We start from the raw sequence: 23,414 nt of genomic DNA on the forward strand, positions 1-23,414 counted from the left end.
CTGCGCTCGGCAACGTTCGGAACAGCCCGGGCTGAGCTCGGCAGCGCTCGGGTCTCAATCGGCTCCGCTCGGGCTGAGCTCGGCTGCGCTCGGCCCCGCTCGTCAGTGCTCGGCGCCGCCGCTCGGCCGCCCCCGGGAGGCCCCGTCCGGCGGGGCGGGCCGGGGCGGCGCCGCGGCCGGAGGGCGCGCGCGGGGCGTGGCGGCGCGCGGTGAAGAGGGCGCGCGCGGGGCGCGGGGCCGCGCTGTCGGCCATGGCGGACACGGCGCCGCTGCTGATGCGGCGCTACGAGGGCGCGGCGCGGGGCCGCGGCGTGGCGGCGCACGGCTGGCGCCTCTGCCTCGCGCACCGCTTCGAGGAGCTGCGGCAGCCCTACGGCGCCTGCGACGTGCCGCTCGCCGAAGTCCTGCGGCACGCCGGCCTCGGCTGGCGGTACGGCGGAGCGGGGGGCGCGGGGACAGCGTCTGTGCGGGGGGTGGCCCCGGGGGACAGGATGCGGCGGGGACGGGCTAATGACTTGGCGTGGAGGGGGATGGCCCTGGGTGGCAGGGAATGGGACTGGGGGTTGGCCTGGGTGACTTGCGTGGGGGGTGACAGCAAGGGACAGGGTATAGGGGTGTGCGGTGGCCCTAGGGGACGCAGTATGGGGGTGTAGGGTGGCTCTAAGTGACATGCTGCGGGTGTGCGTGACCCCCAGGTGCAGGTGACATGGGACGGAGAGGGGGTGGCCGCTGCACCGTGGGGACATCCGTGGGGCAACCTGTGCCGCAAGGGGGTCCCCCAGCACCCGAGGAGTGGGGAGGGCGCAGGGACGAGGCGCTGCGGCCTGCGGGAGACGGGCAGGCGCGGAGGGCGCTTGCAGATGCCCTGCAGCCCGGGCTGTGTCCGAGGGCTGCCTGCTGGGAGCTCCGATCTGTGGCATCCGTGGGGAGCAGCCTCTGCAAGGGGTGTCCCCCTCTCCCTGTCGCCTTCGAGGCTCGCGCTGAGCGTCTGTGTGGGAGCCGCTTCCCTGGACAGCCGCGCGCGCCGCGTTGCACAAGGCGGCCTTTCCTTGGCAGATTGGGGAGATAAAGCGTTGGTTTAATTAAAAATATTCCGAAATGCTGTGAACTGTAGCTGATCCGGTATTTGGGAGGCCCTCAGAAGTGCGGCAGAGCCAGTGTTGGATTATTGCGTGCCTTAAATAACCGCAAAAAAACACACATGAGAAGCAATACCTTAGCCTTGGAAAGCCGTGCTCGTGAGATTGCTCTCTGGACGCTGACCGTGTTTTACAGTCCTGCGTGTGTGCAAGGCTGATACCGAAATGCATGGCAAGGCAGTTTAGTTGTGCTTGCGTTGCATTTATCACCTCTGTTTATAGAACTCTTCTTTTCCTGCTCCTGCCTCCCATCGTGCCCAGGGAATCGTGCCCGGATCAAGGTGGGAAGCTCAGGACGGACCGTGCGAGGCTGCTGCCCGCAGAGCCTGATGGAGGGCGGATAAGGACCCGCCGTGGGCTGGGGCGTGCACAGGTTTTGCCGGAGCAACGTGAGCTAATGCAGGGCTGGAGTCCCTGGGAATGGAGCGCAGGAGACAAGGGCTGCTGGAAAGAACAGCCGCTGCGGAGGCACCGCAGTCCCCGTGGCGCTAGGGTCACCGAGGATCTGCAGTCCCTGCTTGTGTGAGCTGAGGGGTTACCTCTGGTTTTAAGGAGGCAGGGATTGGGTCGTGTGCCATTTCCACATTTGTAGCAGCTTGTATAGCTTCTAGGAAAAGGCTTTAAGCTTCAGAAGACTCTCTCCATTTTTTTTTTACCCCAGCAAGAAACTAAATTAAAAAAAGGCCGTAGGTTCTTGCTCAGGCTTATGGGGCAGACTGATCTCTAAGTGCATGTAGAGGGCAAGGCTGACTTGTAGCATGGCTGCTGTCCAGCAAGCAAGGGAGAGGGAGCTGCCGATCGATGAGGTGATGTGGAAATATCCAGGACTATCCCCTGGCTTCTGCCTGCTTGTGTGCCTAGGAGAGCTCAACCAGGAAACAAGACGGGTGTGGGTGTATCGTCAGGCTGGGTCACCGCGCGCCGCACGTGGCTCTTCCGGCCCTTTGAGTAGGGATATGAGTACATGAAACTGCTGCGTCAACAGGATCCTTTTCCTTGTGCCTCTGGAAGCGTCGTGTTGATGTTGCTGGCTCTGAGTCAATTGAACCATGGCTGCTCCCCGCTTGCTTAGGGCAGAGGGTGAGTAACAGAGCCTTTCTTTGGGGGCACCAATGGCTGGAAGATGCTGCATCCTCCAAAGCTGTCATGCCTTGGAGCGCCGCAAGTCGCAACCTTGCCTCATGCTGTCACCTGAGCTTCCAGACGGCCTTGGGACTGCAGCGTGCTCATCCCAAGAAAGTCCGGGATTTCAGGAGGAGCAGTCACATCCTGGGCTGATTCAGGTTCCTGTGTCACCACTGAGCTGAGCCTCTGGTTAACATTGTCCTCTGTTCCTCTTCCCACCTCTCCTGCAGCCTGGACATGCAGTGTGGCGTGACTAGGGCAACTCCAGGCTGGCGTTTTTAGGCCATGTGTTAATCGGGGCTCATAGGGATAATTCCTATATTGAAACACACACAGCTGCAAACATGCAAATAAGCAGTTGGGAAACTCTGACCCCTGGCACATGCTGGGGCAGGAGAGAAGGTGGCTGCTGTGCTGGCAGGGCAGGAGGGTCTCCGGAGATGCCCATGTGCCGCACTGCAACGTAGCTGATCCACTCTGGAAGACGTTCACGGTGCAGATCCAGAGTGACGGGGAAAGCCGGGTCATGTCTTGACAAGTTTTAATTCTACTGCCAATTTGAATGGAAAAGGATGCCCCCCAGCCCTGCCGCGGCGGTAGGTATTGCAGAGCACGCGGCCTTTCTCCCGGTGACTTTTCAGCCTGTGAGGGTTGATGATTAGCCAAATTACTCGGGGAATCGCCCACGTTCTCTCACCGGGTTCTGTGATGTGACAGGGAAACGGAGGAGGAGGTTGTTGCTGAGATGATAAAACTCGTGCAACGACTGGCAGGAAATTCAGATGTTCTCCTGTGATATGATCACGAAACAAGTGCTTTTACAAGGCAGCGAACTCCCCAAAGAGCTGGGATCCACCTGGGCCAGGCCATGGCAGCTCTGTGTGGGCACCTTGTCTTACAAGCCCATAACCCCCTTGTGAAGCGGCTGGATGCGCTCTGCGGCGCCGGCAGAAAAGGCTCTTCCTTGAGAGGCCCCAGCACCAAACCCTGGCTCCAGCAATGTAAAATCAGAGCTATCTCGCCTTCCAGAAAAGCAGTTGCTGCTGATGAAACCCAAAGATAGGGGCAGGCTGCTGGAGGTGCTGATTCAGGGCAGCTGCACAGGCCAGGCTGGTTCTCTGGGCCTGCAGGGCCCCTTTGGAGCAGCCGTAAATGGGCAAACATGGAGCTGCCTTTGTGGGAACAGGAGGGTGCGCTGCCATGGGATCGTGTAGGGCTGTGTCCTGGGGAACAGAGACCTGGGAGATTTGGGAACCTTAGAAAATGGCAAATAAAGGTGAAGATATAGTGGCCACATGACTGAAAATGAGTTTTAGCGTAAGAGCAGAGAGCGCGTGGTGTCAGTGACTTGTGTCCTGGTTTACCAAAATCCCTTCCTGCGCCTTGGAAGGGTGCAGAGAGCACAGAGTGACTGAGAGGTGCTCTTGCTGTGTTAGATGACCCTTAAATTCACTTTGGTGCCTCTGTTGCTGTGACTGCTGTCCCCTCCATGCTGCTGGTGACAGCAAAGGGGGTTATGCGTGCCTGGGATCTCTACCTGGCTGTTGGAGTGCTCCGTTTCCTGCCCTTGCCGTGGCACACAGGACGTGGCTTGGGGTGGGTCGGAGACCTGCTCTGCTGGGAGCGGTTCCTGAGCTGTAAGCAGCACGATCTTGAGGATAGGAGCTGTCACAGCATGTCACTGCGGCCAGAGCTTCCTGCAAGGCCTTGGTGCCCCTGCACGGGGAGGCAGCTGGAACATGCACTGCGTACCGGAACAGTCATGGAGAGGGGGCAGTGAGACAGCTCCCGCGTCCTCTCATACCCGCTTCTCCTTGCAGATATTTGTTGTGGTGGTACAAGAAAACCCGCTTTGAGAAGAAATATCCCTTCATCGACCTCCTATCTGCAGTTCCTCTGCAGCAGATCTATGGTGAGCCTCTGCATTGGGCACTGGGCTGGTGGGGGGGGAATGCCAGCATTTTCCCCAGGATCCTGGAGCTGCTGCCAGGCTTTGGTGGTAGCGCTGCTGAGATCTCCTAGGGCTTCGTGGTTGGGGTGAGATGGGTGAAGAGGGACAGGACAGGGGCACCAGGCCACAGGTCTGGAGAGTGGACGGGAGGAGTAGGGGCAGGCACTGCTGTGGTGGGTGCTGCAGGGCTGGAGATCATGGTGCTAGAAACTCCCCTGGGCAGTGCTTAGGGGCCTGGATTCACAGCAGAGCAAGGAGCACCAGGACCGACAATCTCTGTTTTTGCTAGGGTGCCCGCTGGGCGGCATCGGGGGTGGCACCATCACCCGCGGCTGGCGAGGCGAGTTCTGCCGCTGGCAGCTAAATCCTGGGATTTACCATTACGAAACAGTCATCGCTGACCAGGTAGGCGCAACCGCGCGGCAGCGCCCTGTCCTCCAGCCCTATCCCTTCGTGCTTGGCAGCGCTGTTTGTAGCGTGGGCCAGGCAGGCTCAGCCTTGCAGATGCCCCGGGGTAGAGGGCAGGTGCTGTAAAGTGACAGTGCTGACTCCAGGCCAACCTGGACACCCTGGCCTGAGGACTGTAAAGGAGGAGGGACTAGAAGTGACTGTCCGTGGTGGCCGGAGGCTGCTGCCTGTGCAGCCCCAGCGGCCTCACACCTCCTGAGCCCTCGTCCCAGCTGGCTGGGAGAGAAGCTGTTGTTTCTAGGGCCGTTGGCAACTCATCTGTGTGAGGACTGTCCGAAATACACATGGAGCTAGGAAGGGGTCACATGAGCCTGAATTTTTGTTCCTTTGGGAGAAACATCTGAGATTTTACAAGATTTGAGCCCACCTCTGAGTGCTTTGGAGGCTTGGGATCCTTGAGTGCCTGTGCCAGGCAGAAGGAGTTTCTCTCCTTAAAAGAAGCCTCTCGGGAAGGGCCTCATGCTGGACATATCTGCCAGTCATCCCTCCTGGGAGGTGCTGGTGTGGTTTGGGTGCATGGGTCCCTCCAAGGCAGCCAGAGCTCGATTTGTGTATGGATCAAGAGCCGGATCAGAAGTACAAACTGCTCTGGAGCCGCTCTGTGCTGCGGAGGCCTCTGCTTCTGGACTTGTCTCACCACTTTGCTCTCCTTTTCTGCCCAGTTCACAGTGTGTCTGCGTCGCAAGGGCCTGACCGTTTACCAGCAGGTGCTGTCAGTGGAGAGACCCAGCACTCTGCAGGGCTGGAACTGGGGCTACTGTGGCCACTATGCCTTCTACCACGCGCTCTACCCCCGTGCCTGGACTGTCTACGAGCTCCCAGGGCAAAACGTGGTGCTCACCTGCCGCCAGGTCTCCCCTGTCATCCCCCACGACTACCAGGTAAGGCAGTGGTGGCATGCTGCTCACTGCAGCCCTCCCCAGGCGCTGGATGGCACGGGTGCTATTTACAGTTGCGGACAACATGCAGTTTTGAAGAGGACTGCGGCTGTTGTGGGGCTGGAATGCCCCAGTGCACCCTTCGGGGAGTCTGAAGCAGTCATTAGCTGTGGATTCCCTGGTTGAGCTGTGGAGGCAGGTGCTGCTGCTGCCTTGTCTGCAGCGCTGGTCATTTTTCCACAAACGAGTAAGGAAGGGAATGCTCCTTTGGGTGGTGTGACAGATGCGGCCACACGCAGTCACCCTCGAGGAAAGCGGGTCAGACTGCCCCCGCAGCAGCAGATATGCTGGAAGAGCAAGTGTCTGCGCCAGGCTGTGGCAGCGCTGCTGTTGCACTTCAGGTTGGCTGGGACATGCCAGAGCTGCCCGGGTAGAAATAAAGGCTGAGCAGAGCAGACACAGTCCTGTCCTGTTAGTCCAGACCCTACATAGCAGCTTGACTTGTGGATCTTGTTTCCAGTTTGGGGAGCTTGGAGCAGGTGAGTTTTAGACCCCAGAGCACTACATGCTCTACCCACAAAGGCTGCAGGAGGTGATGAATTCCTTGTCCTCTCTGTTTAGTTTCAGGAGTAGCAAAGGGACATGGAAGAGCAGAGCTTGTTTATTCCCAGATTGCTTGCAGCTGGAAGGAAGCAGGGCCAGGCCAGGAACAGATCAGGGATGGATGGAGTGTCTCTGCTGATGCTTATAGCTTTCCCCACCTGGTTGGTCCCAGCACTCCTGGGGTGCCATAGAAATAGATGTGGCTTAGATGGCCTAATTCTGTAAGCTTCCATGCTTGCTTATTTTTCTTTCCCACCCTGGTCTTTTCTGTCCCACGATCATGTCCATAGTGCCAGCTGTTCTCTGGGCTGTAACAGCCAACCTTGGTAAGACTCTGCCTACTCCAAAGCTGTTGATGCTGGTGGGGATAGCCCATTTTTCCTTCTCATTCTTTGCTGACAGCTCTTCCTTTCTTTTTTGGTGTGTTGGGTGCTTCGTCCTGCTTGTTCCTGCACCTGTTCCAATGCTATGACTTTCCCAAGCCCTTGCAGTGTGGCAGTCCAGCAGCTGTGCCCTTCCTGTATGAAGGGTCAGGTACTTGTGTTTTGGGAATCCCTCAGTCTGCTTTTGTGGATCAGCTGAGCGATCAATCAAGGTGCTCCTGAGGGTGTTTTAGCTGGTTTCTGCCTGTCCTTCCCATGTGGTGGCTGTGTATTAGCTAGAGTTGACCCACTACAGTCTGTGCTTGGCAATGCTCCTTGGGCAGGAGGAACCCAAGGGGAAATCTTGCTTGACTAACCTGATAACCTTCTGTGATGAAATGACCGGCAGGATAGATGAGGGGAGAGCGGTGGATGTCGTCTATCTCAACTTCCCCAAGGCTTTTGACACTGTCCCTCACAACATCCTCCTGGGCAAGCTCCAGAAGTGTGGGATAGATGAGTGGACAGTGAGGTGGATTAGGATTAGGATGGCAGGGCCCAGAGACTGGTGATCAGCGGTGCAGAGTCTAGTTGGAGGCCTGTAGCTAGCGCTGTCCTGCAGGGGTCAGTCCTTGGTCCAGTCCTGTTCAATTTATTCATCAGTGACCTGGATGAAGGCACAGAGTGCTCCCTCAGCAAGTTTGCTGATGATACCAAACTAGGAGGAGTAGCTGATACCCCAGAGGGCTGCGCTGCCATCCAGAGGGACCTGGACAGACTGGACAACTGGGCGGTGAAAAACCTCATGCAATTCAACAAGGCCAAGTGCAAGGTCCTGCACCTGGGGAGGAATAACCCCAGACACCAGTACAGGCTGGGGACCGACCTTGTGGAGGGCAGCTCTGCAGACAGGGACCTGGATGTCATGGTGGACGACAAGTTGACCATGAGGCAGCGGTGTGGCCAAGAAGGCCAAGGGGATCTGTTGCCGTTCAAACGGCGCGGCAACTTGGTTCAGAAATGACACGGCGACCACCCCCAGGCCACTCGGGCCATCAGCTCGTTGACACCAATGTGGTAGACAGCAAAATGGCCTTTATTGATGGGTAACAAGGTGTTATATAGCTAAGGTTTACAACGTCACATCCGTCTGCTTACATCATAAACTAACACTATTGGCTGTTAGGGGCCCTATCTTTCCGTACAGCACGATATCTTCTGGCCGCCGGACCTTAACTATATGCAACAGGGATCCTGGAGTGCATTAAGAAGAGCGTCTCCAGCAGGTCAAGGGAGGTGATCCTGCCCCTCTACTCAGCCCTGCTGAGGCCACATCTGGAGTATTGTGTCCAGTTCTGGGTCTCACAGTACAAGACGGATGTGGAGCTGCTGGAGAGAGTCCAGCGCAGGGCTACAAGGATGATCAGGGGCCTGGAACATCTGCCCTATGAGGAGAGGCTGAGGGAGCTGGGCCTGTTCAGCCTGGAGAAGAGAAGGCTGAGAGGGGATCTAATCAGTGTCTATAAGTACCTCAAGGGAGGGAGTGAAGAGGATGGTGCTGGTCTCTTTTCAGTGGTGGCCACTGACAGAACTAGAGCTAATGGCCACAAACTGAAGCACCAAAAGTTCCACAGGAACTTGAGGAAAAATTTCTTAACAGTGAGGGTGACAGAGCACTGGAACAGGCTGCCCAGAGAGGTTGTGGAGTCTCCTTCTCTGGAGATCTTCCAAACCCGCTTGGATGCAGTCCTGTGCCACGTGCTCTAGGTGTCCCTGCGTATGCAGGGGGGTTGGACTAGACTATGATCTCTAGAGGTCCCTTCCAACCTTAAGCATTCTATGATTCTATGAACCCCTGCAGAAATAAGGAAATTCCAGGCACTGGCAGTAAGGGATGCCTCGCTAATCCCACTCGGCATTCCGAGCCAAGGTGAGGGCAGGCAGCTGTGCTGCGGACATTCCTGGCCCTGATGGTCCCTCAAGAACCAGGTGGGTTGTAGCTGCAGGTGTTGAGCACTCAAGATGCATTTGGATGTTTGACCCCGGTTCCCTCTGCTGTGGACTTGCTTACCCAGGGTTTGTGACCTGAGTTTTGTATTGCCTGGCCCCACAATTCCTCTGCTCCAGCTGATCCAGGTTGGAAACAGACTCCAAATGTGGAGGTGAAAGACTGAGTTATTCCTTGTGTTCCTGCACCTGCCCCAGCCCAGACTGTTTCCCCTGGCGCTGGGGGAAGCGGTGCTCGGAGCAGTTGTTGCAGAGTGCAAGCTCTGTACATGGTGTTGTCTGTCTCTACCAGGACTCCAGCCTGCCGGTGGGAGTGTTCATCTGGGAGGTGGAGAACGGGAACGATGAGGACGTGGAGGTCTCCATCATGTTCAGCCTGCAGAATGGCATGGGTACGAAGGAGGACAAGAGAGGAGGGCACTGGAACGAGCCCTTTGCCTTTGAGAAGGAGGGCACACGTGTTGGTGGCGTTGTCCTGCATCACTGCACTCCCGTGAATCCCTTCAGCCTCGCTATCTCTGCCCGTGAGAAGGTAAAGGGCTGGCTGGTTCATGGGGATCTGCGGGCTCACAGCATCTCTCATAGTGGGGAGGCAGGGGCAAGACATGAGCATCCCACGTGACAGAGATCTGGACTGTTGTCCCTAGGAATGATCCCATCCTGCTCCGTCCAACCCTGTTTGGTGGGTGTGGGGAGAGCAGTGCAGCCCTGTTGAGTGTGGGATCTGTGGGCTCTTTTTGGCAGCTGGGGAAGGATGGATGTGTGATGTGCCTTGCGTGAGAGTTAGCACCAACACTGGCACTTCCCCAGCTGCCAGGGTAAGAACAGGGATGTGACTCCAAATAGGCTCCAAGGATCATTCTCAGGGTGGTGGGATTCCTATACAGAAGCTGTGGGTGAAGCTTGCAGGACACCAGATGGATAGATCTGGAGTTAGCACTGGTGGACAATGTGCGGATTGTGAATTCAGGGCTGCGGGACTAGGGTTAATTCACTGTTTTCTATCTGTCCCACAAAAACATTAGCTCCTAGTTTGGATTCTGAGGGAATTTGACCTTGTCTCACCCAGCACAAGGTGCTCTTGTTACCTGCCCTTTGGAGGCGGCCCTAACCTTGACACAGGCTTTTCATCCCCAGGCTGGCGCCAGAGTTACCCACTTCACAGCCTTCAATCCCACAGGATCAGGTAAGGAGGTGTGGCAAGACCTCCTTCAGGACGGCCAGCTGGATTCCCCTGCGGGTGAGTCCTCCTTTCCCTCTCTGACTGAGGTCAGGGCTGTGCAGGTGTGAGCAGAGGGAGCCTGGTAGCAGGGAGCAGAGCACCAGCCCTGGCAAGCAGAGCTGGGTTCCCTTCCTCTGGTTGCCTGGATGTGGTGGCAGGGAGTGCAATGGCTGGAGGAAACTCTGGCAGAACTGAATAGAGAAAATCTGTCCCTGTGGAAAGGTCCTTCCTGTCCCTTGTACAGTGCAAGGGAAAGGCCTAAAGTGGGAGAAGCTCTTGACAAGGCTGTGCAGGGCCAGCAGGTACACGGAAGGGCTGACTCACCTGGGGTTGTTATTCGGCTCTTGCTCTTGGTGTGCTTGGCCTGTGCCCAAGAGTCCTAGGTCACTTAGGCTGCTTGAAAAGGGATTTAATCTATGTTTGAATTTCCTGTTCATTATCTTGCTGTTCTTATTGTGGTTTCATGACATGAGGAAGGTTCTCCAAAAGCTATTTGTACCACTTCAGGGCTCTTCTCCACTATATATTTTGTGCATACTGATATCTTCCTAGATTGACTAAAGTCTTCCTAGACTGACCCTATCTTCTTAGACTGATTGATGTCCAGCCACCTTTTCTCAATTTAAGTTGTCAGTGCTGGGAGTGATGCCAGTTTAGATTTGGCCTTCTAGTGGGCATTTAGCACTTCTCAAGTTCTGGTGCTGGCATAATTTGCTGTTGCCTTGTTACTACATGGCTTTCCTGAAGCTCTCTGAAATTTCCTGGAAAATTCAGCACCATTCTCGGCTGTCTGCTCATTTCCTCTGCAGAGAGCCTTAAAATGGACTCTTGTTGATAACCTGTTATTGCAGTAAGAACTTGACCATTTGCCAAGTGTTCCAGCCAGCATTTAGCCAGGAATAATGCTGACAGATTTGATGATGCTGGTGCTGAGCCTTTGTTAAAAAAATAAATTTGAAGCTTAAGTTATGTAAAGCATTTGCATAAATGTTTCCGGAGACCTGTCTCCTAGCTGCTTGTCTGCAGAGCAGCCTCACAGCTGCACTCCGAGCTCTTGAGGCTATGGGGATGTGGTTTTCTTCTCTGCAAGCTGAACATTATCATAGTCAGGATCTTGCGCTCCTGTTAAAATTGTTGCCTAAATAAGTTTACCTGGCACGCATGTCAGGGCTGGCATGTAATTATCCAACTCCTCAAGGGGGTTTTCTTAAATACAGGCACAATTCCAGCATTCTTCAAACAGTTGGAATGAAGACTAGTGTTTGAGTGATTGCGTCTACACTGGTGGTAGCAGCAATTATTAAGTAATGAGGTACTCGATCCATTCCACTCATGCTTGGTGACTTCTGTGCCTAATTTGCTGCTGTGTTTATTTATAATTTTTAACCCTGTACCTATGGCAGATAATTTTTCCTGTTTGCAAAAAGCAGTTACTCACGTGTAGGAGTATCATCCCCAAAATGTCTTGGGTGCTTTCCCCAGGTCACAAGGGGACTGGGGCATGCCCGAGTGTCCTCAAGACACCACCCTTGAGATATCACCCCCAGTCGCTCTGGGCTCAGCAGGCTTTCGTGGTCATTTGTGAACGCTTTTTGGCAGGTAGAAGCGCCCCCACGGAGGAGGGAGAGGTGGTTGCGGCAGCTGTGTGTGTCAGCTGTACCGTGCCTGCCCGAGGGCACGGGACACTCGAGCTGGCTCTGGCGTGGGACATGCCCCGTGTTCACTTTGGCTCCAAGGAGAAACTGCACCTCAGGTGGGTGAATTGTGTACAGCCACACAGCCTGCTCCAGGTAGAGCTTGGCTTAAGTGCCTGGAGCGACCTCTTTTTTCCTCCCTGCTTTGCAACTCTGGCCTTGCATGCTGCCCCAGGAACCTTGTGCTGCTGCCTGTTCACAGCCAGCTGTGCTCTGGTGTGGCTGTGAGCTGCAAGCTCATGGAAAGAGAGAATAGCCCCTTGCCCAGGGGCTATGTGACCTGCTTTCTGACCCTTTTGCTGTCCTTTTAGGCAGTCCTCAGCACTATTTGTTTAACTCTTGGCTGCCATGGAGGTTTAGACCCTCCAGCTCTGTCCCTGTAGCACGCAGTGCTGTCTTGTTGCATCATAGTCTTTTCTAGCCCCAGCATTCTGACACTAGCAGTCCTGCCAGGATTATAGGATTATCTTCCTCGTGCAGTCCAGCTTCTCTCCCTTCCTGGGGATGGCCAAGTGGGGTGTTCCCACCTGTGCCTGCCCACAGAGGCTTTGGGGGCAAGCAGTGAGGATCCTGACAAGACCCTGTTCCGCAGGCGATACACGCGCTATTTCAGCAGCGAGGGCGACGCTGCCCCTGCCCTGTCACACTATGCTCTGACGCACTACGAGGAGTGGGAGAAGAAGATTGACGTGTGGCAGAAGCCTGTCCTGGAGAACAGGTGAGCTAGATCAGAACAGCACCCTGTGCAGAGCAGTTTAGCACTCTCTTGGCAGACAGTACCAGGCTGAAAAGTTGGGACTGGGTCTCAGGGAATGAGCAGGCGAGCGGCAGCAAGGTGACCAGGACAGTGGTCCCGCAGCTCTGCACAGCTCCGTTGCGTGTGCTGGGGGAGATGCAGCAGGGAATAGGTGTCCTTGCCAGGTGCTGGCCCCAGCTCTGGAGCACAGCATGATGCCTGCAGGCTCGTGGGGCTGCTGGGGTGGGAGCTGTACCCGCATCTGTGCTCAGGCTCCTACCCTGGTCCCTGTGACCAAGTTTCCCTTTTGTCTGCAGCCAGCTGCCTTCCTGGTACAAGTCAGCCCTGTTCAATGAGCTCTACTTCCTCACGGACGGGGGGACCATCTGGGTGGAGCTGCCCCCGGACTGCTGCGAGGAGGATGTGCAGGGGCCAGTGGACACTGGCCTGTCCCAGCTCCTCCCCGTCCTGCAGGAGTACGGAAGGTTTGCTTATTTGGAAGGTAACTTGCAGAGAAGTGATGGATGGTCCCAACTCAACCCTCTCTGCTGCTACTTTGTCTGTGGTGCAGCAGCTCTTTTGCATGCTGCTGGTTAGGGAGCTGACTACCTGTTCCCAAAGAACCTGCTGTGGGGTCAGGCATGGTGCAGCATGAAGTCTTCTGCCGGGTGACCTGCATGGGGAATGTAAAGTGTCTCTTCTAATGGGAATCCCTGCCTGTGCCAGGGAGAGGGCCCAGCCTCTGGGGCTGTGTGGGAGGAAGGGAGGAAAGGATCTCTCCCTCCTTTCCCTTCCTTTGCAGTACGTCTCCTCTCCTTCACTCTCCCTCTGTGCTTACAGGCCAGGAGTACCGGATGTACAATACCTACGATGTCCACTTCTATGCCTCCTTCGCTCTCGTCATGCTGTGGCCCAAGCTGCAGATCAGCCTGCAGTATGACATTGGTGAGTGACCTGGAAGACCTTAGCTTGACTCCTGCTGATGTCTTGAGCTACAGGAGACATGGAGGATTTGGGACTGCTTCTGCTTAGAAATAGGTGTTGTGGGGCCAGCATCCCCTCCACTCTTGTGCCCTGGGACTTGGGAGCACCTGATGTTTTTTCCCATATCTTTTCTCTCTGCTGAGTGTTCTGATACCTTCTGGGTATGAGTTGGGCTTAGGGTGCAGAGTTGGACCTATCTGGGCTGGGGACACCCTTGGTCCTGACAATTCTCTTTCCATGCCCCTTGAGGATGGAGAGGAAGTATGCAGCTGTCTGCAGACCCTGATACTTTGGGCACGCCTGGAGGCTGCTCTGTTTGCACAGCCAACAGTGGTCCCAGAGGGGAGAGTCTCAGAGCACAGCTGAGCTGAGAGGGCTGAGGCTGCTGGGCTCCTTTCTAGCCCTTGGTGCTGCCACCACCTCAGTTAAGGCAGTGTCACATGAGGACCTTGTGCCCCTGCTATAAGGTAAAGGACAGAGGGTCATGTGTCCTGTGCTGAGAGGAGCCTGGAAGCAGCCTGATGTGCCCTCACCCCCTTGCAGGGTGCTGGCTCTTGCCATGCCAGTCTAGGTTGGGAGGCTGGTGTGCTGCAAACAGTGAGGCGCTGGTGGCCTGTGGTTAGGGCTTACTGCTACGCTGCCCGATGTATTCTCATGCTGCTTGTTTATCACCCTCCCCAGCTGTCACAGTGGTAAATGAGGATGTCCAGCTCCGGCAGTACTTGATGGGTGGTCAGACAGCCCAGGTGAAGCTGAAGAACGTGGTACCACATGACATTGGGGAGCCAGGTATGGGGCCTGCCCTGGCCAGGACTGTTGAGAGCTGAAGCAGATGTGGGGCTGTGGACATAGCTCTTTGTTAGTTCCTCACAAGCTGTGGGACAACCCATGCTTGGGAAAGCTGTATGGTGCACGGAGTGCACTGCTTTTGGGAGCAGGAGGTTTGGATGGCCCTCACTGTTCAGGGAGGTGATGGCGATGCAGGTCATGCCTGCACAAGGGGGATGTGGTGAAGCTACAGCAGCAGGTAGAAGGCTGCTCTCAGGGATGGCACAGGATGCAATCTGTTATTTTCAGTGTTGTTTGACCATTGCACTCCTGGGACCTTGCACCTGGGTAAAGGAATGGGTGTTGTGTTGCACATCTGCTCTGTCCTTGTGTAGACGATGAACCGTGGCAGCGTGTCAATGCCTACCTGATTCACGACACAGCCAACTGGAAGGACCTGAACCTGAAGTTTGTGCTGCAGGTGTACCGTGACTACTACCTGACACAGGACAACCTGTACTTGAGGGACATGTGGCCAGTCTGCCAGGTACTGAGGGGACAGTCCTGCCTCACAGCCTCTCACTGAAGCCATGGGGAAGGAAGCAGCATCGTCCCTGTGACATTCAGGGAGCAGGGGCAAATCATCCCTGAAGAGACATGAGGGGCAGTCTTGGGAGAAAGCTGCAGAGGGTGCTCAAACTGCATGACCATCTCCTGCCTTCCACAGACTGTGATGGAGTCGGAGCTGCAGTTTGACAAAGACAACGATGGGCTCATCGAGAACGGTGGCTTTGCTGACCAGACATATGATGCGTGGGTAGTAACAGGAGCCAGGTGAGCAGGAAAGCAGTGAGTGCTGAGCAGGTGGAGGGTGGCAGAGTGGGCAGGGGAGATAACTCTGAGCTGGGAGGACAGCCCCAGCGTGTCGCAGGGATCTGCACAAGCCAAGCTGTATCCGGAGTTGCTAAGACTGCTTTTCTTTATTCTGCAGTGCCTATTGTGGTGGGCTGTGGCTGGCAGCCGTCTGCATGATGTGCAAGATGGCAGATGTGCTGGGTGACCATGGGACCATGCAGAAATACTCTGCTATCCTGCAGAAGGGCAAGGAGTCATATGAGAGGCTGCTCTGGAATGGTGAGTAGGGACTAGCAGCCTGGTCATGGTCTGCTTGGGGATTAGGGTGCAGGTCTTCCTCGGGCCCTGAGTCTTTCTGGGGAGCCTTAGCCTCAAATGGAGGACAAGGGAAGGTAGGAAGAAGCCATGTCTCTAAATGGCCAGGAAGGAGTAAGTGCCAGTGAGGCAGAGATGTTGTCCCCCACAAAAGGAGCCAGGGGAACAGAAAGGATATGATGCCAAGGAGTGGCTTGGAAAGGAGAGGAACGTCTTGGGGCAAAGGTGCCACCTCCTTGCCTTCCTGGGAGGATTAGGAGGAGCATGCCCATGGAATACAAATGTTTACTGTCTCTTACAGGAAAATACTACAACTATGACAGCAGTGGGAGCATCACCTCCAGCAGCATCATGTCAGACCAGTGTGCTGGGCAGTGGTTCCTTGGGGCTTGTGGCCTGGACCAAGGGCAGTTTGAGGTAAGAGAAGGAGCAGCTGGGCTGCAGTGAGCTGGGGCCTTGCACTTGAAGAGCAGCAGGGCTAGCATGTGGTGTGGGTTACGCATTAGTCTGATAGCTGCTGGGGCAGGGACTCTGGCCCGTTTCTGTGCAGTCACAACACACTGGAACAGAGCACTTCATGCAAATCAGTGCAGCTCATATAACTGAAATAAATTTGTGAGTAGACTATGCAATGGAAGTGCATAATCTGTCAAATTGAACTTGCTTCAAAGAAGTTCCTACTGGAACTCTCAGCAAAATATTATTTGATTAACAGAGACATTTTCTGCACTTTTTAATGATGGCCGTTTTGAAGTCCTGAATGAAAGCTGGAGGAGACCAAAATCTACTTGGGGCCCTAAAGTCCGTAGACCTTTGTTTGCAAGAGAAGGCTTGACTCAGATAGTTCTGTCAGATGTTAGTATTATAATTCTCAGGACACAAGAGGGTGGCAGAGAGCAATCTGTTGGATTATCTGTGACCAGTAGGCAATTGACAGACCTTATTACTAGACAGCAAAACCTGTTGTAGTGGTGCAGAATGAAAGCTTTGTGTGTCTGAGAGAAGGCAGAATGATATGACCTATTGCATGAGGGCGATAAATTACTCTGTTAGTGTTTGAGAGAAGCTTGGTATAGACAATCCTGGAAGCAGCAGTGCTAAACATGCTGGAATTTAATGAGGACCGCTGGCTTCTGCTTGTGCCCTCCTGTATTCCCTCCAGTTTGGATTGCTTGAGCAGGGGAACTAGGGCTGTGCTCAGAACTGCATCAGCATCTTACTCAGGCCCCATGCAGTGATACCGAAACATCCCTTTGTGGGGAAAATGATAAAACCAGTGCAGTCAAAAACTTTACTTGCCTCTTCCTCGGGCCTTGGACTAGACTTAGGGTGTCTTTCATCTCCTGTAACTAGTGAGCTTTGAGCTCAATGGAGCTTTTAGTAAACTTACAGTATACCGTAATACAATTTTGTCCGCATGATGTTTTGATTTCTGTGTTGCTGGCACCGCTCCTATGTTTGTCACTACATTAGCACACTCCTGCTGTGTGCCCAGGTCAGTAATGAAATAAGAAAGAAAATCTGTGACCCCAGACCTGGAGGAATTCTGCCAGAAAGAGAAATTCACACAGCCCCTCCAGTAATTCCCTTTTCCTTAATAATACTTATACTTATTCCCAGCTACACTGGAAAAAAAAATACAGTATTTGTTGCTTGACTTCAATGCAGAAAAAAAGGGATATGCCTTTTCTTGATATGAATTTACAAAAGTTACCTTTGGAAAGCTTATATTTCATTTCATCATCCTTTCCTTTTCCTCTGGCCTTGACTGCAACCAACTTACAAGAAAAATCTGGTTGAGCTGGACTAATGAGCCAAGAATTACGTGACCTTCTGCTTTCACAAAGTGCTATAACACTTGCTATGTTCCAGGTCCAAAGCCATCACTCCCAATTTGGTCATCGTGAAAAGTCTGCTTTCTAATTACGTTAACATAGGATGAGACTAAACAGTCCTCCTGTTGCAACATCACTGAGTTGAGTTCTGCATCTGCCCCACAGGCAGTGATCTCTGCAATAATATTTCTTAGCATTATTGTAATACTGAGAGAAGTGGAAAAACACTGTTAACTTTTAGCTGTGTGCAGAAGCGTTTTAATCTCCATGCAGTACCTCACAGCAGCTCCACTGCTTTCTATTTGGCTCACAGGACTGTTGCTGCTTTTCTAAGGGCTTACTCAGCATGATTATTTGCATTTTGTTCTCCTAAGTTGAACTATTAGCCTCAGTTTGAGCAATTGATTTTTTTTTTAACTCTCTTCTGGGAAAAAGATGTTTTTCACTTCCTCCTGAAGCTTTCCTTGAAATGACTACATATCTAGAAAGTCACCATCTCTTTCCCTGTAAGTTTTTTTTTATGCTCTTAACCTTTGTTTGGCATGAACATTTCAGATTTTTCAAAACCAGACACTGACAACATCAGACATCCTATATATTGCAGCCTGAGCTCTTCCATGACACTTGCCTCACCACCCAATTACAAAATTTTAGAAATTTAACTTCTCAAAAGTGGTCAAAAAGAAGCCAAGTTCTTACTTTTTTTTTTTTCTCCATTCAGTGAAGCTTCAGTCAAGTGTCCAGTTAAGTAACTTACCATGGCTAGCTTTTTTGTATGATTCTCGAGACTTACTCATACGAAGTCTGAGGTACCCCAGGAGTTCACTACTAGCAGTGACAAATTTTGAAGGAGGAACCTGGCACTATCCATACTGCTTACCTCCCACTTGGCACCTGCCTTCCCATGTCATCATACAGCCTTACCAAAATCTTTTATTTCAACAATAAGGTATTTTCAGTCCCATTGACCCCAGACCCCTAAGGACTGCAGTTGTGCCCGTTTTGACCATCTCTGCTTTAAGTAACCCCTCTCTTCTAGGCATTGCAGTGCCTGTTTTAACTGTGGTAGCTGATGGAAGCAGACTGATGGGATGAAAGAACAGTAGAGCAGTTTCCCCAGGAGGAAGCGTGGGACCCTAGGTACTCATTACCTTGAGAAACATGCAGCTGTGAGCAGAAACAAAGGCTGAGAGTTCAATTGAGGTGATTGAGTGGGGTTGGCTTGATCTCCAGAGCAAGCTTCTAAGAGAAGCAACGGGTTTGATCAGTGACTGAAGGTTAGAGGCTTTTCATGGAGTCATGATAATTAGCCAAGTTATTGGATTTCCTGCAAGGAAGATGTGTGGAATTGTCCTGTGTTCTGAAGAGGAGCAATAGTGGCCTCTTCTAGCCTAAAATTTAACCCTGGCTGAGAAGAATGAGTAACCACTGAGGCCAGGCGTACGTGCGTACTTGCACTCTCTCCCTTGTGCGCTCTGTCTCCACGTGCAGGCCTTCCCCAAGAGTCACGTTGTCAGCGCGCTGAAGACCATCTTTGAGAAGAACGTCATGGGCTTTGCAGGTGGCACCATGGGTGCTGTGAACGGCATGACGCCCCATGGGGTGCCCGACACGTCCAGCGTGCAGTCCAAGGAGGTGTGGATCGGCGTGGTGTACGCCCTGGCTGCCACCATGATCCAGGAGGTGAGCGGGGCGCTCTGTGCCTTGAGGGCAGCAAGCCCTGGCTCTGGGCCCTCTCCCCATGCTCCGTGCGGGTCCTGACGGCCGCCTTTCTTCCTTCTGCTGCAGGGCCTGGTGGAGGAAGGTTTCCACACGGCAGAGGGCTGCTACCGCACGGTTTGGGAGAAGCTGGGCATGGCCTTCCAGACGCCGGAGGCCTACTGCGAGAAGAAGGTGTTCCGCTCACTGGCCTACATGCGGCCCCTCAGCATCTGGAGCATGCAGCTGGCCCTGGAGAGCCGGGCTGGCCGTGCAGCCACTGCCCCCACGGCCACCCACACAAACGCCCTCCACCCCTGATCCCCGGAGCACCATGGTGCCGAGCAGATGAGGGAACGCACCCTGGGATGGTGGCTTCAGCTGCAGGGCAGGGACCTGCCGGGGTGCCCTTGATAATGTTCAAACTGTTGTTTTCCTTCCCGATCTCCTCACCCAGCTCACAGATCATGCCCTTCCGCCTGTGGCAGGGAGGGGGCCCCCAGACAGATGCTGAGCATGAGGGAGTCCAGAGGCACAAATTACGTCTGCTCACCCTCATCAGTGAAAGGAGAAGAGTGGGATAAGGGGATACTGCCAAGGGTTGTGCCTCCCTTTTCCTATCACTCAGGGCTCTGCCAGCCTGCAGGACAAGTGGCTTTCCCCAGCATGAGCTGGTTCCATCTCCCAGGAGTGAACAAGACCTTTCTCCTTCAGACTTTGTCTGGGAGAAGTCAGTGGGCCTGGTAAGGTAGGAGGGGCCTGCAGGGCTAATAAGTTTGTGTGTGATGTGTATTTGTGCATATTAAGTGAGGACCTTGGACTAGAGCAGGACGCGGCTGCCTGCGCTAGCTGTGGCTGCTCATTGCTGCTGTACGTAGACACGTGGATGCTGTAGTTGTTCCTCTGCTTTGTAACTGCTGCAGACAAACACGCTCTTCTGGGCTGACCCCCCTGGCTCTGCCTGCACCTGGATTGAGCTCTGGGCGTGGTGCAGTGCTGAGGAGCCACCAGGAGCCACATGCACATTAGCCCAACACAGGGCACACAGGAGAGCTTGTGGCAAGTACAATCCTGGCCCTGGCCCATGACAATCTGAGCCCAGATCCTGGCCTGCGTGGAGCAGCGCGTCCCTGGTCTGGTGATGTGACACCCTCCCTGCTGGCACAGCAATGTAGCTCTTGAGAGCAGTGGAACAGATTTTATGTTATGAATCATTTTAATTTAAGTTCTCAATAAATGATTATCCAACTGTCTGTCCTGGGTGGTGTATTTGCTTTGAGCTTTTTGTACTTCCTTTGAGCATGCACCCCTAGCCTTCTCCCTGTTCCTTCAAAGCTCATCCTAACCTTAGCTGGTTTGCGCAGAGGTCTGTGTGAGTGGTTTGTAACGGCAGCTGTGGGGCAGGCCGCAACTACAGGCTTGGTGTCATGGGCTTGTTTTGTGTGTGTGTGTGTGTTTTTTTTTTTTTTTTTTTTCTCTCTGTGCCACTGTGTTTATGGTAGGAGCAGAAACTACCCTCTACCCAGTTGCACTGAGGTCCTAGACTGCAATTTGAGTCCTGTCCCTTGTTCGCTACTCCTGTGTAGTTACAAGCCCTATGAAGGAGGTAAAGACCCTGGCCTTAATAACAAAAATGCCATTAGCATCCACTTCCTCCCTGCCTCAGACCTCTGGGGCTCTTCTCTCTGGCTGCTTGTGTGTCTGCAGGGCCGTGGTATGAGCCCTGACTCCCAGTGTCCAGCTTGTGCTCCCTGCTGCTGCCCTCCTTCCCTTTCCCCTCTCTGCTCACAGAGGAAGGGGAAGCAGGGGAAGCAAGGAGGCCTCAGGCACTTTGCTTGTTACCCCTGGGACAGACCCCTTAGCTTTGCTACCACAGGAGAAAGGCGGGGTGCTTCCCCATTCTCTGAGGGGCTGCTCTGAGTCTTGGCCCTGACAATCAGTTTAAGCGTGAGCCTGAGCCCGGCCTCTTTTCACCTGGGCTGCCTGCAGTGACCAGCCTAGGCCGTGCAAGCCCCAGCCCTTGTGTGAGCTGTGTAACAGGGAAGTGCTGGGCCAGCCTCTGGGCAAGGGGGAGGTCAGGCCAGGCTGACCTGGGGCCCCTGGGTCGCACAGCAGGGCCATGGTCACTAAAAGGAGCAACAAGGGCCACTAAAAGAGCGAAGGGTCTGGGGGTAGGAGAGCAGCTACCTGGCCTTTTTCCAGGACCCTGGCCTGGCGTCCATCCCTTCCCCTGTCTGCCACCTCCCTCTGCCTGTTTCAGCCTCTCGCAGCACGTTGGTCATAAGTGCTGCTCGCTGTGTGGCTGCTCGTTAATGTTTAAGCCTCCCTGCCTGCGCTCACGGGAGGACCGGGACGGCGGAGGTTCCCAGCCACTGCCCTGACCTGCACCCTCTTGCTGTGGGTCCCAGAACGCGCTGCAGACTCCAGGCTATCCGTGGGTGACCCGGTCACCTCTGTACCTCTGTACCAGGCCCAAAGGCTGCAGCGAGCTGGGCTCAGGAGACGCTCCGCTCTCCAGCTCACAGCATGGTGGCGGCTCGGCCTTCACTCGGGCTATGCGGACGAACCCCATCGGGACCCTCTGAGCACCCACTGGCACCGTGTGGGTTCGCCGCGCCTAGGGCTGCTCTCACACGCAGGGATTGCAGGGCTGGTGCAGACCCAGCACTGCCAGCGTGGCAATGAATGGCCCTTTCTTTCCCTGCACTCCCCCAGAGAGAGCTCCTGCGTCCGTGTGGGCTGAGAAATAATGTTATCCGGGCAGGTCTTGGTGGGCACGGCCCACTCTGCCAGCCTCTATTGTGCTCTTTGGCGTCAGGACCGCCTGGGAATGGGAGCCAGGAGCGGGTGCTGGGCAGCAGCGATGGGAAGGTCTCCAAGCTGCTGTCCCTGAGGCAGGGGCACGGAGTCCCCCGGAGCCCAGCAGGCGCGTGGTGGGACTCGCTGGGCGGCGGCCCTGGTGCCCGCGGGGCTCTGGCCATGCTCAAGGGGCTTTGAGTGGGAGGCACAGGGGAGCTGGGCTTTTCCCAGCACTGAACTTGAATTTCTGGAGTTGTGCAATTGCTGGGCACCACCAGTTTTTGGTTTGCAGTGAGCTGTTTGCAGTGTTTCCACTACCCTGGAGATGGAGGTGTGGTCCTCCCCCCTCCTTCAACTCTTTCCATTAGCTATGCACCAAAGCTTTAGTTTTCCTGGAATTTTCAGCCTTGTCCCCACCGCCAGTGGTTTGTATTCTGCGACGCTCCTGTGAGCTCCAAAACAGCCCAGGGCCGTCCATGTGCTCTGTCGGGTGATGGCACCAGGGCGCGCCCACAGAGGTGGTCCTGCAGCATGGCTGTCTGCCCCACACTAGTGGCAAGCGGGGCAGAGGCACCCGCAGGTCCAGCCAGGGAAAACTGAGGCTGGAGGAGCTGAGCGGGTGCCAGTTTCCCTCTAACTTGGTGCATCCATTACCAAAGCTGAAATACCTCCCTCTTCAGCAGTCCCCAGCGTCCAAGTGGCAGCGGTTTTGCTCCATTATTTTATCCATCTTTTCTGTGAGATGCTGTTTGCCTAACATTGGCAGTCGCCAAAATAGACTCACACTCCAACCCAGCAGGCAAAGAGCAAACATGGTTCTCTAAATCATCCCCTTATCGCAGCACTTTTTTCACTGCAGAGGCCTGCTGGCCTGCACCTTAACCCTTGAGAGCCACTTGCACAGACACCTTCCTTCAAGGGTTGGGAGCTTCAGTCTTGTTACTCCATCACTGGATCTTTCTTTTCACTTTATATAATGTACCAATTAAAACGGAGCCATTATAGGGTTAATTTTTGGAAATGAGTGCAGGGACACCTCTATTTGTCGTGATGGCGACTAATCTTTGCGAGATAATTAGTTATTCTCTAACATTTATCCCTACCTCTTTTTTTTTTTCAAAGTTAGCTCCATTCCCGCTTAATCACAGTGTTGGACTTTTCTTCAGATGTTCCTCAAAGCCACACGCACATGTGCTTACAGCCCAGGTCTTTCCACGCTGAGCTTCTTCATCCTCTTCCGGCTTCCAGTTTCGGGCTAGGTGTTCACCTGCTCCTCACTGCATCCCTGCTCATGTGTGCTTGTGCAGCCGGTGCAGGGGCTACATTTGGAGGGTCACCTGGGCACACAGCACTAAGGATCTCCGCAGGCTGTTGAGGGGTTTTGCTTCCCTTCCTGCCAGCGGATATTGCTGGACCATTGCGCTCCTCCTCAGGCTGGGCTGGCGCTTGCGCTCAGTGGACAAGCTGCTCACCTCAGGGCTTGCAAATGCAAAACGGAAAACGGGCAGAGAGCACCGGGATGGTTGTGTCGGGTTGTGAATGTCCCAAACACAAACCTGGACTTGCTTGGGCCACCTCTGGGCTTCACTCAGTACCTCCCCGTCCTCGCAGCTGTCCTGGATGAGTGTGCGCAAGGCCGGGCAGCGCGGGGTGGTGCTTCCCAGCAGCGAGGCTGCAAGCACATGCACCAGCCACCACGGCCAAAGTAAACGCGGTGGCTGCAGCAGCAAAAAGTATGTCTTGGCATAAATTCCTAAACCTGAAAAAGGAAGGAGCGAGTGGGAATTCCCCCTCGCAGTGAGCGGGGCCACGTGGAGCAGAGCTCCAGTAAGTGCTGAGAGCTGGTGAGGAGAGTGACCCAGAGTGATGAGCAGTGCAAGGGAGTGGATTTAGATGTTGAAGGGAAGCCAGCGTTCAGAAATGAGACTAAAAAGCAGCTGAAAATCGAGAAGTGTTACAAGAGATTCCCTCTCCC

At 54.4% G+C, this 23,414-nt stretch overlaps 1 protein-coding gene across 1 annotated transcript; it reads left to right on the top strand.

The window, feature by feature from the left end:
- The first annotated feature begins 227 nt into the window (after window positions 1–227).
- On the top strand, window positions 228–18,961 carry GBA2 (glucosylceramidase beta 2). Its single transcript, XM_088520284.1, has 17 exons — window positions 228–430; window positions 4,085–4,176; window positions 4,505–4,620; window positions 5,346–5,564; window positions 8,826–9,065; window positions 9,671–9,773; window positions 11,355–11,508; window positions 12,042–12,167; window positions 12,503–12,687; window positions 13,026–13,130; window positions 13,851–13,958; window positions 14,333–14,484; window positions 14,665–14,771; window positions 14,929–15,071; window positions 15,409–15,524; window positions 18,434–18,625; window positions 18,731–18,961. The coding sequence occupies exons 1-17, from the start codon at window positions 252–254 to the stop codon at window positions 18,959–18,961; spliced, it is 2,568 nt and encodes an 855-aa protein (XP_088376410.1). The 5' UTR covers window positions 228–251.
- Window positions 18,962–23,414: the final 4,453 nt, after the last annotated feature.

This window comes from Tinamus guttatus, unplaced genomic scaffold (assembly GCF_059628265.1).
Source record: "Tinamus guttatus ecotype Peru unplaced genomic scaffold, ASM5962826v1 Tinamus_guttatus_pri_ptg000084l, whole genome shotgun sequence".
Taxonomy (NCBI): Eukaryota; Metazoa; Chordata; class Aves; order Tinamiformes; family Tinamidae; genus Tinamus; species Tinamus guttatus.